The sequence below is a fragment of the Carcharhinus amblyrhynchos genome, chromosome 33 (genome assembly GCF_965287045.1).
Source record: "Carcharhinus amblyrhynchos chromosome 33, sCarAmb.v2.hapA, whole genome shotgun sequence".
Taxonomy (NCBI): domain Eukaryota; kingdom Metazoa; phylum Chordata; class Chondrichthyes; order Carcharhiniformes; family Carcharhinidae; genus Carcharhinus; species Carcharhinus amblyrhynchos.
In genome coordinates this window covers 13,251,081-13,265,655 of record NC_137356.1, presented here as the reverse complement: position 1 = coordinate 13,265,655, position 14,575 = coordinate 13,251,081, and the positions used below count along the sequence as shown (strand labels likewise).

Below are 14,575 nucleotides of genomic sequence, written 5' to 3'. Positions count from 1 at the left end.
CCACTCTAAAGAGAAAAGCCCCAGCTCCCTCAACCTTTCCTCATAAAACCTACCCTCCAAACCAGGCAGCATCCTGTAAATCTCCTCTGCACTCTCTCCAATGCTTCCACGTCCTTCTTATAGTGAGGTGAAGAGAACTGCACAGAATATTCCAAATGTAGTCTCGCCAAGGTCCTGTAAAGTTGCAGCATAACCCCACAACTCTTAAGCTCAAATCCCCTGTTAATAAATGCTAACACACTATGAGCCTTCTTTACTTGAGTGGCAATCTTCAGAGATCTGTGGATATGAACCCCAAGATCTCTCTGCTCCTCAGAACCCTGCCATTGACGCTGTAATCCACGTTCAAGTTTGTCCTACCAAAATGAATCACCTCGCACTTATCAGGGTTAAACTCCATCTGCCACTTTTCAGCCCAGCTCTGCATCCTATCAATGTCTCTTTGCAGCCTACAAGAGCCCTCCACCTCATCCACAACTCCACCAATCTTGGTGTCATCAGCAAATTTACTAACCCACCCTTCAGCCCCCTCTTCCAAGTCATTGATAAAAATCACAAATAGGACACAGCACTGAGCCCTGTGATACACCACTGGAATTGGCCTCCAATCTGAAAATTTTCCCTCCACCACCACTCTGTCTTCTATGAGACAGCCAGTTACTTATCCAATTGGCCAAATTTCCTTCTATCCACACCTCCTTACTTTCTTCATGAGCCTACCATGGGGAACCTTATCAAACGCCTTACTAAAATCCACATATATGACATCAACTGCTCGACCTTCATCTCCACACTTAGTTACCTCCTCAAAGAATTCAATCAAATTTGAGAGACAGGACTTACCCCTCACGAAACCGTGCTGACTATCCCGGATTAAGCTGCATCTTTCCAAATGGTCACAAATTCTATCCCTCTGGACCCTTTCCATTAACTTACCGACCACTAAAGTAAGACTAACTGGCCTATAATTACCAAGGTCATTCCTATTTCCTTTCTTGAAGAGAGGAACAACATTTTCCACTCTCCAGTCCTCTGGCACAATCCCCATGGACAGTGAGGACCCAAAGATCAAAGCTAAAGGCTCCGCAATCTCATCCCTTGCCTCCTAAAGTATCCTAGGATGTATCCCATCCAGCCCAGGGGACTTATCAACCCGCAGATTTTTCAAAATTGCTACTATATCTTCCCTCAAAACATCTACCTCCACCATGCTATCAGCCTGTATCATACTCTCATCCTCAAAAACATGGTCTCTCTCCTTAGTGAACACTGAAGAAAAATATTCATTCAACACCTCACCTATCTCTTCTGACTCCATGCACAAGTTCCCACTACTATCCTCGACTGGCCCTTACCTCACCCTGGACATTCTTTTATTTCTCACATAAGAGTAAAAAGCCTTGGGGTTTTCCTTTATCCGATCCGCCAAGAACTTCTCATGCCCCCTCCTAGCTCTCCTATGCCTTTTTTTTTAAACTCATTCTTAGCTACCTTGTAACTCTCAAGTGACCCAACTGAACCTTGTTTTTTCATCCTTACATACGCTCCCTTTTTCCACTTGATAAGACATTGAACCTCCTTTGTGAGCCACGATTCCCTCATTCGGCCATTTCCTCCCTGCCTGACAGGGACATACCTATCAAGAACACGCAGTATTTGTTCCTTGAACAAGCTTCACTTTTCATTTGTGCCCATACCTGACAGTTTCTATTCCCATCTTATGCTCCCTAAATCTTGCCTCATCGCAAGATTTAGGGAGCATAAGAGGAGAATAGAAACTGTTAATCACCTAGTGTCCAAAGATGTGTAGGTGAGGTGGATTGGCCATGCCAAATTGTCTTATACTGTCCCAAGATGTGTAGGTTAGGGGGATTAGCGAGGTAATTACATGGGGTGGAGGATAAGGCTTGGGTTAGATGCTCTTTCAAAATGTCGGTGCAGTCTTGATGGGCTGAATAGCCTTTTTCTGCACAATAGGGATTCTATAAATTATCTCCAGTGAAACTGGCAATAATTGGTACGGATTTGTAAATGTCAGGTGATCAAATAATTGAATACTTTAAGGAAATCAGTTTGTAGATATCCATTGTGATGGTCCATGGACGCTTACTTCAGTGAGGCCAGCAAAAGACCAACCACCACTTCAAAGTCTCTTCCACCTATTGTATTAACAGAGGCTTAAAGGAGAAGCAATTTAGGCAACATTTTACCAAGTCCTCCAAGGTAGCATTAAAGTGCCACAAACAGGTGTCAAAATAATCAAAAAATTAATGAAATTCCTGCCTTTATATCTCTCAGAATTCCACACTCTGTCACATTAGATATATCTAATGCTTCATTTCAGGCTCTGGCCTAGCTAACAAATATGACTTTGTCACCAGTGTGTCTGAGAATAATTTTCTCCTTATTGCAGGATGCTGACAGTTAAAGCCATTGGACAGGTGTTTATCCTGGGCTGTACCTGGATTCTCGGCTTATTTCATTTTCAGGAGGAAACAGTGGTGATGGCCTACTTATTTACCATCGTCAATAGTTTCCAGGGCACCTTCATCTTCATCATCCTCTGCGTTTTGAATCCCAAGGTACATGGTATTACATTTTGTGTTTTGTTACTGGTCAATCATAGAATCCCTATTGGGCAGAAAAAAGCCATTTGGCCCATCAAACCTGAACTGACAACAATCCCACCTGGCCCCTATCACCTAAGTCAGCAGAGGCCAGATTCCCTTTTACTTACCAGCTCTATTAAAGTCCCTAGACTGTTACAAGCTCTGCGTCAGTACCTAGAATACCAGGAGACCTGACACTCCCTGTTATAAATACTACAAAGACTCCCTGATTGGACAAGCAATAAAGAGCTCATTCAGGAGGTTCATTTTCTAAGAGGCCAACTTCAATGGCCTCATTGAAGTCATTGCATTCCCATAAACCCCCATGTATTTACCCTGATAGTCCCCATAACATTTAGGGTCAATTTAGCATGGCCAATCCACCTAATCTGCATGTCTTTGGTCAAGCTGGAATAGAAAAATGCTATTTATTAGAAATGTAGGAACAACTAGGCCCTTCAGCCCCTCAAATATGTTGCACCGTTCAAATAGATCATAGCCAATCTGTATTTTAACTCTGTTTATCCCCACCTTGGTTCCGAAACCCCTCACCGAACAAAATTCTATCAATCTCTTCCGGGAGAAAGTATTCCCACTTAGCTACAGAATCCTTTGAAAATCAAGAGCCCGGCTGTTATCGTGGCCCAATGGCTATTGTGTGGCCATTCTGTGTCAATGGTAACACTTGTGCTTCTGAAGGCGATGGTTGAGAACTCAAGTCTAACTCCCCACATAATCTATTCTAATGTTTTGGGGTGGTTGTTCATTCCAATATAGTTTATGGTGAAGGAATAAGTCTGAAACTTGTATCTTACCTAAAGCAAGGTTATTTTCAGCAAGGTGAAAGCCTCCTACTTCTTACCCACATGCAACTGTTCCAGTTGCATCCACTTTGTTTTCACTTATTTTTGAACCAATGATCATCACATGCCTTTAATAATGCAACTGACTGATCAATGTCATTGTCAAAGGATATAATTGCTGATACATTGACAATGCAGCTAAGGGGAATTTGCTTACTTCGCTCGATGCAGGTTGCTGGGTTTGCCTGTGTGCAGACTCCTTCAGAGCATCTTACAGTATAAGGCCTCAAACTGACACTGGCCCTCTTACTTACAGCTGCAAAGGCCCACTTCTGTCATGGATAAAATGTGTTTCTCTTGCCAATGTGGTAGGTGCACTCTTCCAGCAAGAAATATGCATATGTTTCCTACATCTCATATCAATGCCTCAGTGCCCCAAAATGGTGTAAGCCGATATCTGGTCTTAAGTTATTCAAATCAATCTACACTAAATATTGACAATGGTACTAAGGGAGCATTGCACTGTCAGTTGATCAGTACTGAGGATGTGTTGTATTGTTGGAGGGTCAGTACTGAGGGAGTGCTGCACTGTCAGTGGGTCAGTACTGAGGGACTGCTGCACTGTCAGAGGGTCAGTACTGAAAGAGTGCCGCAGTGTCAGAGGGTCAGTACTGAGGGAGTGCCCCACTGTCAGAAGGTCAGCACTGAGGGAGTGCTGCAGTTTCAGAGGGGCAGTACTAAGGGAGTGCCACACTGTCGAGGGTCAGTACTGAGGGTGTGCTGCACTGTCAGAGGATCAGTACTGAGGGAGTGCCGCACTGTCAGAGGATCAGTACTAAGGGAGCGCCACACTGTTGAGGGTCAGTACTGAGGGAGTGCTGTACTGTCAGAGGATCAGTACTGAGGGAGTGCGGCACTGTCAGAAGGTCAGTACTGAGGAAGTACTGCATTCTTGTGGGGCCAGTACTGAGGGGGTGCTACGCTGTTGAACAGGCCAGACTGAAGGGGTGTTGCACTGTCGAATGGGCAGTATGGATGGAATGCTGCACTATCAAAGGTGCTGTTTTTGGTTGCGATATTAAGCTAAGGGCCCACAACACTATTACAAAGCGAAGCATAGGAGTTTTTCCTGGTGTACTGGGAAGGACGACAAACTCCCAGTGAAAAATTTAAGAGGCACTTTGGCATGGCGGATAATGATTAGGTGAGAGGGCAGGGGCAGTGGAGGGAACGAGGGGGTGGGGAGGAGACACTGCCTGAGTTGTGGGCGTGGGAGGGCCGTACAGTGTATCTCAAACTCAAAACTGCGTTTGCCAGTTCCAATGCACACAGAGAACCGGTGGCCGTGAAGTGCCACAGTCAACACATGCTTTGAGATTGGGAAGAGAATACCGGACCTGATACGTGTGGAGACAACAAAGGAAAATTTAACATCCAACACATGCAAGCAAATAGGTTAAAGAACAAAACATGTTCCAGGAAAATCTGACTTGGGATAAAATCTCCTGGAAATCCAGGACTGTTGGTCCTGGATCTATGTCCTGGCCAGTACTTACCCCTGAACTTACACACGAAGCAGATTATCTCTTCATTATCACATGACTATTTTTTGGGATCTTGCTGTGTGCAAATAAATTGGCTGCTACATTTCCCTGTAACATCAAGACTGACTATGCCAGAAAGTACAAGAGGTACTTAGTTATAACACAATTTTGAACATCCTGAGATTGTGAGAAGTTTAGTATAAAATATGAGTTATTTTTCCTTACCTCACGATCACCTATGTCTGGGATTCTCCGATCTCGTTTGCCACACAACAGCTACCAGCGAAAACGGATAATTTGGCACTCAGCTAAATTTCCAGTCACTGCAATGGGACCGAATAATCACAGCTGTGGGCGAGGTCAGAGAATTGCTACCTATGCTACAAAGGCTCAAGTCATGGAGTAAAATCAGAATGTCATGGAAAATCATGGAGTTGAACCCATAGACCCGTGTTTGGATTAGTTCCAAATAAACCTGCTTTTCATAGTAGGCCAGAAAGACAGGTGCAGTAAAGGGCCAATTCACCCTGGTCTTCCTCCTAGATCAAGGTTAGTTGTGCGGTGGGCTAAGCTTGACTTAAACAAATCAATTCACAATGGATCAGCAGCAATTCTAAGCCAACCACAATGCTTTTCATTAAAAAAACTGAATATTTCAATGCACAGTTAAGTGCAGAGGCGTAATTTATTGTATTCAGGTTCAGCGTTTGATAAATTCATTTTTTCAAACCTCTCAAGATAAGGGCTGAATACCACAAATGGATTATCCCCATCTGCAGGACCAGAAGAAGTTTATTTGAATCTGAATCCACAAAAGTGCCATTATCAGTGACATCGGTAAGTGTGTTTGTGTTCTTCAACAGCACATCTCAAACCCACCACCTCCAACACTGATTTGTATCGTTTGTCGGGAGACTGTGAATATTTTTCCATGGAGTTTAGGAGGCTTAGGAGTTATCTTATCAAGATCTATAAAATAATAAGGGGCATAGATAAGGTAGATAGTCAACATCTTTTCCCAAAAGTAGAGGAGTCTAAAACTAGAAGACGTACGTTGAAGGTGAGAGGGGAGGGATACAGAAGTGTCCAGAGGGGCAATTCTTTCACACAGAGGGTGGTGAGTGTCTGGAACAAGCTGCCAGAGGTTAGTAGGGGTGGATACAATTTTGTTTTTTAAGATACATTTAGACAGTTACACGGGTAAGATTAGTATAGAAGGATATAAGCCAAACATGGACAATTGGGACTAGCTTAGTGGTAAAAATTGGGTGGCATGGACAAGTTGGGGTGAAGTTTCCATGCTATAAACCTCCATGACTTTATGATCATCTTAAGACTGAGCTGATCCAAGTTGGCAGAGTAATTGGAATAGCTGATAATACCCTCTCTGTCCTGTTTCAATTCAAAGGCGATTGGACTTTGGCAAAGGTGATATAGATTGTCAGACAATCTGGGATCCATCAGCAAAACAGAATAAAGTTAAGAGTGTAAGATAAACCATTATACCGAACAGCTCTGATGATAGTACAGCTCATGAAACAATGAAATACTATAACACCATAAGACGTAGGAAAAGAAGTAAACCATTTGGCCCATCAAATCTGCTCCGCCATTCAATGAGATCATGACTGATCTGATGTGATAATCCTCAGCTCCACTTTCCCCATATCCCCATAACCTTATTCCCATAAGCCTCGATTCCCTTATTGCTTAAAAATCTGTCTATCTCAGCCTTGAACATACCTAACGACTCAGCCTCTACAGCCCTCTGCAGTAAAGAATTCCACAGATTCACCACCCTCTGAGTAAAGAAATTTCTCCTCATCTCTGTCTTAAATGGGCAACTTCTTATTCTGAGATGATGCCCTGTGATCCGAGACTCTCCCATTAGGGGAAACAACCTCTCAGCATCGTCCCTGTCAAGCCCCCTGAGAATCCGAAATGTCTCAACAAGGTCGCCTCTCATCCTTCTAAACTTCAATAAGTACAGGCTCAGCCTACTCAAACTCTCAGACATAAAGTACAGTCCAGCACAGGAACAGGCCCTTCGGCTCTCCAATCCTGCACCGATCAAGATGCCCGCCTAAACTAAAACGATATGCACTTACGGAGTCCATACCCTTCCATTCCCATTCTATTCATGTATTTGTCTAGTTGCCCCTTATATGCCGCTATCGTATCTGCTCCCACCACCTCCCCGGGCAGCGAGTTCCCGACATTCACCACCCTCTGTGTAAAAAACTTGCCTCGCACATCTCCTCTAAACTTCTTCCCACACACCTTAAACCTATATCACCTGGTACTTGACATTTCTACCCTAGGAAAAAGCATCTGACTATCTACTCTGTCCATGCCACTCATAATCCTGTAAACCTTTATCAGGTCACCCCCCCACTACCCCCACCACGCCCTCTCCCCCTCCACCCAACATCCGTCGTTCCAGTGAGAACAAACCGATTTTATCCAACCTCTCCTCATAGCTAATACCCTATAGACCAGGCAACATCCTGGTAAATCTTTTCTGTACTCTCTCCAAAGCATCCACATCCTTCTGGTAGTGTGGTGACCAGAATTGTACACAATATTCTAAATGAAGCCTAACTAAGGTTCTGTACAGCTGCAGCATGACCCGCCAATTTTTATACTCAATGCCCCAACCAATGAAGGCAAGCATGCCGTACGTATGTCTTCTTGACTATCTTATCCACCTGCACTGCCACTTTCAGTATTTGGTGGACATGTACTCCCAGATCTCTCTGCCTGTCAATACTTCTGAGGGTTCTACCATTTACTGTATAGTTCCTACATTCATTGACTTTCCAAAATGCATTATCTCACTTGGCCAGATTAAACTCCATCTGCCATTTCTCTGTCCAAGTCTCCAACTGGTCACTATCTTACTGTATCCTCTGACAATCCTCTTCACTATCCGCAATTCCACCTACTTTTGTGTCATCTGCGAACTTACTAATCAAACCAGCTACATTTTCTTCCAAATCATTTATATATATTACAAACAACAGAGGCCCCAGATCTGATTCCTGTGGAACACCACTAATCACAATCTTCCATTCAGGAAAACACCCTTCTACTGTTACCCTCTGTCTTCTATGGCCAAGCCAGTTCTGCATTCATTTTGCCAGCTCTACTCTGATCCCATATGACTTCACCTTTCCTTCCAGTCTACTATGAGGTACCTTGTCAAATGCTTTACTGAAGTCTTTGTACACAACATCCACTGCCATTCCCTCATCTATCATCTTTGTCACTTCCTCAAAAAACTCGATCAAGTTAGTGAAGCATGACCTCCCCTTCACAAAACCATGCTGTCTATCACTAATAGTCCATTTGTTTCCAAATGTGAGTAAATCCTGTCCCTGAGAATCTTTTCCAATAACTTCCCTACCATTGACGTAAGGCTCACCAGCCTATGATTTCCTGGATTATCCCTGCTGCCCTTCTTAAACAATGGAACATTGGCTATCCTCCAGTCCTCTGGAACTTCACTTGTAGCCAATGAGGAGACAAAGATTTCTATCAAAGTCCAAGCAATTTCCGCCCTTGCCTCCCTCAGTATTCTGGGGTAGATTCCATCAGGCCCTGGGGACTTATCTACTTTAATGCTTTTTAAGACGCCCATCTCCGCCTCCTTGATTTTGACATGACCCAAAATATCTACATACCCTCCCTGAGGCTCCTCATCCATCAAGTTCCTCCCTTTGGTAAATACTGAGACAAAGTATTCATTTAGTATCTCGCCCATTTTTTTCTGGTTCCATGCATAGATTCCCTCCACTATCCTTGAATGGACCACCCTTTCCCTGGCTACCGTCTTGCTCTTTACATATATATAAAATGCCTTCAGATTTTTCCTTAATGCTGTTTGCCAAGGACTTTTTATGACCCCTTTTAACCCTCCTTACTCCTTCCTTAAGTTCTCCTCATAAGAAAATTTCTCCACACCCGGGATCAACCTAGTGAACCTTCTCCAGACTGACTCCGATGCCAGTATATCTTCCCTTAAATAGACAACAACGATAATTTTCTCACAACATCACAGAATTGTTACAGCACAGAAGGGGGTCACTTGGCCCATTGCATCTGCTCTGACTCTCCAAATGGGAATTATGGCTTAGTGCCATTCCCTGCACATTGTTTCTGTTCAAATAATCGTCTAATGCCCTTTTGAATTTGCCTCCATCACACTTCCAGGCAGTGCATTCCACCTAGCCTGCACATCCTTGGACTATGGGAGGAAACCCACACACATAAGGGGGGAACATGCAAAGCCTACATGGACAGATACCCAGGGCCGGAATTGAATCCAGGACACGGGCTCTGTGAGGCAACAGTGATAATCACTGTGCTGTACCCACCTGTGAAAAGGTCCCAGGTTCAATCACCAATCAGGGCTGACTTCAGTAAGTCACAGCTGACAACACTGCATTTTTACCACTGGGTTGCGGGGAGGGGGGCAGGATAGGGGGGAACAATCAGGCTGAGTTCCTGTTTGTGATCTACTGACTAGTCCTAGAAAGTGAATACATGCATATTGAAAACAGATCCGGACTTGACTGAGAGTGAACTTATTTCACACATGAGGTGTAAAATCTCTCCTCATAATTCAAGTCTCAGAGTCCAGCTAACATTCTGGTAAATCTATACTGCACTCCTACCAAGGCCCATATATACATTCCTAAGGTGTGGTATTCAAAACTGCTCACAATACTGGGGAGGCAGTGATGTAATGGTATTGTCACTGGAGTAGTAATCCAGAGACCCAGGGTAAGATCTGATGATGACCATGAAACCATTGTCGATCATTGTAAAAACCCTAATGTCACTAATGTCCCTTCAGGGAAGGAAATCTGCCATTTTTACCCGGTCTGACTTTCAAACAGCTTCAGTTCAAGCGCAATTAGGGATGGGCAATAAATACCCTGTCCCATCCCATGAATTAATTATTAAAAAATACTCCGATTGTGGTCTAACCAGGGCTTTAGTATAGCAGAAGTATGACTTCTACCCTCTTCCCTAGTAGTTCAGTCCGCTAGATGTAAAGGTAAGCATTACCTTTACCAGGATGTTGCCTGGTATGGAAGAACTGGGGTATGAGGAAAGATTGAAGAAATTGGGGCTCTTTTCCCTTGAAAGACGCCGACTGAGGGGGGATCTAATAGAGGTATATATAAGATTATGAAGGGTATAAATAGAGTAAACAGAGGTAAACTATTTCCTATGATAGAGACACATAGGGCAAGGGGCCATGGACTTAAGGTGAGGGGGGAGAGGTACAACACAGATATTAGAGGGAGGTTTTTAAAAAGAGGGTAGTGGGGGTATGGAATGCTCTGCCAAATAAGGTGGTGGAGGCAGACACGCTAGTGTCATTTAAGAGTAACTTAGACAGGCACATGAGTGGGTTGGAGATGGGTGGATATAGGAGATTGTTTTAAATAAGGGTCATTAGCATTGGGGCGTCCCTGGTAAGGTAAATGGGTATGGTACAATGTTTTTTTTTCCTTTTCATTCACAGGTTTTAAGTCGGTCCGCCTTGTGTCCAACGAGGGGCATACACGCGATGGGTCGTACTTGGGCTGCTCTTGGTTGTTCGAGATTGGCCTAGTGCTTCATGTCGTTAGTGTGTGCCTAAACTGGACCAGATACTGGGCAACACGACAGCTCAGTGACTATCACTGATTGCTGTGCAGACACATGGATTTGGGCCGGTGTCTGTGGGGGTTTGCGCATTCTCCCCATGCTTGCGTGGGTTTTCTCCGGGTGCTCCGGTTTCCTCCCACACCCCAAAGGTGTGCTGTTAGGCTGATTGGCAGTAATAAATTGTCCCTAAATCAGTTTCCCTCAATCTGGATGGCCATAAAACATTAGACAAGGGTTGTGGGTGGAGAGGGGGACTGGTGGTGTTGAGATGGCGGCGCGGGTTCATTGGGCTGAAGGGCCTGTTTCCCGGGCTGTTTTTGTTCTTTGTTCACTCAGTTAGCCATTTTGATTATTTTGTCTACCATTTCATGGCATTATAACGGTCCAGATACCCAACTGTGGGTGCTTGACAAAGGAAGGGGAAAATACCAGAGTTCATGCAAGTGTATCTCAGGTAGATGGAATGTAAGTATATCTCTCAGTCACAGCTCCTGAAAATATACCCTAGGCAGAGCACATCTCAATAAGAAGCTTTTTTATTAAATCGTGGGACATTGGTGTCGCTAGCTGGCCAGCATTCATTGTCCATCTCTAGCTGCCCTTGGAGGACAGTTGAGAGTCAACCACATTGCTGTAGCTCTGGGGTCACATGTAGGCCAGACCAGGTAAGGACGGCAGACTTCCTTCCCTAAAGGGCATGAATGATCCACATGGGTTTTTCCGACAATCACAATGGATTCATGATCTTCAATAGATTCTTAATTCCAGATATTCTTTATTGAATTTAAATTCTCCCAAATGCCGTAGTGGGATTCGAACGCAGGTCCCCAGACCATTAGCTGAGTTTCTGGGTTAATTGTCTAGCAATAATACCACTAGGCTATCACCTCCCATTATGTAGGTATATCTCCGTCATCCCATTACAATGCATCTCATTCAAGGTCAACAACTTCAGAATGTGAAGGGGTTTAAAAGGAATCTGAAACTAAGAGCATGTTTTCCTCCACAGGAGACAGTGTGACCGGATGTGTTTTTGGACTCTGCAAAGACTGACCCACCATTTCTGGCTCTTAACTTGATGTGGACTAAACTCTATGTGAAGAACGTGTGGACACAATACCTTCCAAAATCCTCAAATCTTCAATACTTGTTCTGTTGGCAAAGCGGCCTCCAAGTATTATCATAAGATCATAGAATCCCTACAGTGCAGAAAGAAGCCATTTGGCCCATTGAGTCTATACAGACCACAATCCCACACAGGCCCTATTCCTGTAACCCCATATATTTACCCTGCTAATCCCCTAGTGTCCCCTGACACTAGGGTCAATTTAGCATGGCCATTCAACATAACCCTTACATCTTTGGATGTGACTTGTGGGTACTACAAGAGGGAAGCATCTTATATAATAATATGACACAACAGTAATGAGATTGCAATTTAGTTTTATAAGCTGCCTTTTCGTTGACAGTATATTTTATGGTTAAGTTACTTTATTAATTCTGTGCCATTAAAGATCAAGGCGATTGTGTGGAAATTGAATTTTCTGTCAATAACACTGCAACAAATCTGCGTAATCCTTATGGATTGTGGAGAAAAAGACATCCAGTATCTCAGGGCACTAACATCTGTTTTCAACCAGCTGATTGTTCTTTTTAGTTCTTTGTGCTTTATCCTGAGTGGAAGATACTTCATAACTAGTTATAACGTACCAATCAATAATTAGATAGTTGATGCATTATTCTCTGGTTTGAATGTGAACTGAGTTGCGAACTGCATTGTCTTAAAATGGTATTGTGAATATGGATTTAAATCTAACTTGTATTAATAAAAATATAAAACCAACTGCAAGCCAAGGCTAGCCAGTATCTCAAACTTGCCTTTGAATATCGGTCCAACCTTCTAGGAACATTGTCTATCGTAACAAATCCCAGTCCAGAGAGTTGAAATCAAAGTCTGGCCTGACATTCCCATGCAATAATGAGAGGCTGCTGTACTGTCTGAGGTGCTGCCTTTCTGAGTGAGATATTAACCATCTCCTATTTCAGGTGAATGTAAAAGATGCCATGTCGCTATTCAAAGAAGAGCAGGGGAGTTCTCTCTGGTGTCAAGGCCAATATTGATGCTTCAAACAACACCAATAAAAAAGACAATCTGGTTATTATCACATTGTGGTTTGTGGGAGCTTGCTGTGTGCAAATTGGCTGCCATTTCTCCTACATTGCAAGAATGACTACATTTCGATAGTTCAGGGAATAGATGGGCGTTTCTGTGGCTGAAGATGTGAATCCAAGATGATGCGTTGCCTTCCTGGTGCCAGAGTCAAAGATGTCACTGAGTGGCCACAGCTCATCCTGAGGGGAGAGGGTGAACAGCCAGCAATCATGATCCATCTCAGTACCAATGACATGGTTAAAACGAGGGATACAGAGCTGAAGACTGAATTTAGGGAGGTAGGGAGAAAACTAACAAGCAGGACCTCAAAAGTAGTCATCTCCAGATTACTCCTAGTGCCATTAGCAAGTGAGTGGAGAAGAAGGAAGATAAGACAGATGAATGCTTGGCTGGAAAGATGCCACAGGAGGGAGAGCTTGTAATGCCTGGGACAACTCTGGAGGAGATCATAGAATCATGGAATCATAGAATCTGACACTGCAGAAGGAGGCTGTTCCGCCCATTGAGTCTGCACCAACCACATACCCACCCAGGCCTTATCCCTATGATCCCATAGTTACCCTATCTAGTCCCCCACTGTAAGGGGCAATCTAGCATGGCCAATCAATCTAACCCACACATCTTTGGATTGTGGGAGGAAACTGAAGCACTCAGAGGAAACCTATGCAGATATGGGGAGAATGTGCAAACTCCACACAGATAGTGACCCAAGCCGGAATTGAACCTGGGTCCCTGGCGCTGTGAGGCAGCAGTGCTAACCACTGTGCCACTGTGCAGCATGTGGGAAAGAAAAAAAAATCTTAAAAACAGTTGGGGAGGGGGTGGGGGAGATAAAACTTGAGAGGATTCAGTGTTTTAGTACAATACAGCGGCATAATTATCATATAAAAGTATGTGACACTCCAGCTGAATGCTCAGTAAATTGCAGAACAGCACAGACTGTTATTGAATCACCATCATTATCTCAGTTAGGAGCATTGTGAAAGAGGTGCTATTGCAAAAATTCGTTTGAATAGAATTGGAAAAGGACCAAAGACAGCAACTAAAACTCTATGCTGGTCGGAAGTAGAATGGGCCAAATGGCCTCTTCCTGTGTTATAAAATCCTACAATTCTAAAGCACACTTTGCCTGATCTGCCAACAAAGTGGTTAAAAAAAATCCCCTATCCCTCCTCAGTCTTTCAACGCAGGGTAAAGGAAATAGGACAATGCTGCAAAAACCACTGAAAAAATGTGGAGAGATGCAAATGATTTCAAAGTCCTGGTTTCAGAAAAATTCAAAGTCGATTGTTTATCTTAAAAGGGCAGCATTTTACAGCACTCAAACAGCACATATAACTAGTTCAAGATTCTGACTGATAATTATTAAGAAAAGTACAAACTAAAACTCTGACATGCTGATTTTGATCATGGGTTATTATGCAATAAACTCTTTAGATTAAACAGTGGAGGCAAATATGAAACATGGACAGGTTAGATCAGACCAAACAGGAAATTCTATCTAATTTTCTATCAACAGTATGTCAAAGTTATTGCTATATTTTGGTGAAATGCGACTGTAACTAACTTGTTTAGTATTCAGCAGGGACAAAAAATGCCTTCCTTGGAAAGATATGACTGACTGACAACAATAGCTAACAACTAGAGAGATCTTTCAACCTGTGTTTCCTCACCCCCATTCCAACACTGAGGTGCCATTTGCCTGCAACGATGGTTTGGAGCAGGACTGGGTGCTAACCATCCAGTTAGCATGGTCATGTTAGGTTAAAGTGTTACTGGAAATGT

At 43.5% G+C, this 14,575-nt stretch overlaps 1 protein-coding gene across 1 annotated transcript in view; it reads left to right on the top strand.

Moving 5' to 3' along the window:
* Window positions 1-12,460, top strand: part of LOC145361079 (adhesion G protein-coupled receptor E3-like) — a 59,325-nt gene extending 46,865 nt beyond the window's left edge. Inside the window, exons 16-18 of the mRNA XM_080216657.1 lie at window positions 2,414-2,582; window positions 5,695-5,793; window positions 11,627-12,460. Of these exons, the coding sequence (XP_080072783.1) occupies window positions 2,414-2,582; window positions 5,695-5,793; window positions 11,627-11,638 (280 nt within the window). The 3' untranslated portion in view covers window positions 11,639-12,460. The remainder of the gene's footprint in view (window positions 1-2,413; window positions 2,583-5,694; window positions 5,794-11,626) is intronic.
* The last annotated feature ends 2,115 nt before the right edge of the window (window positions 12,461-14,575 follow it).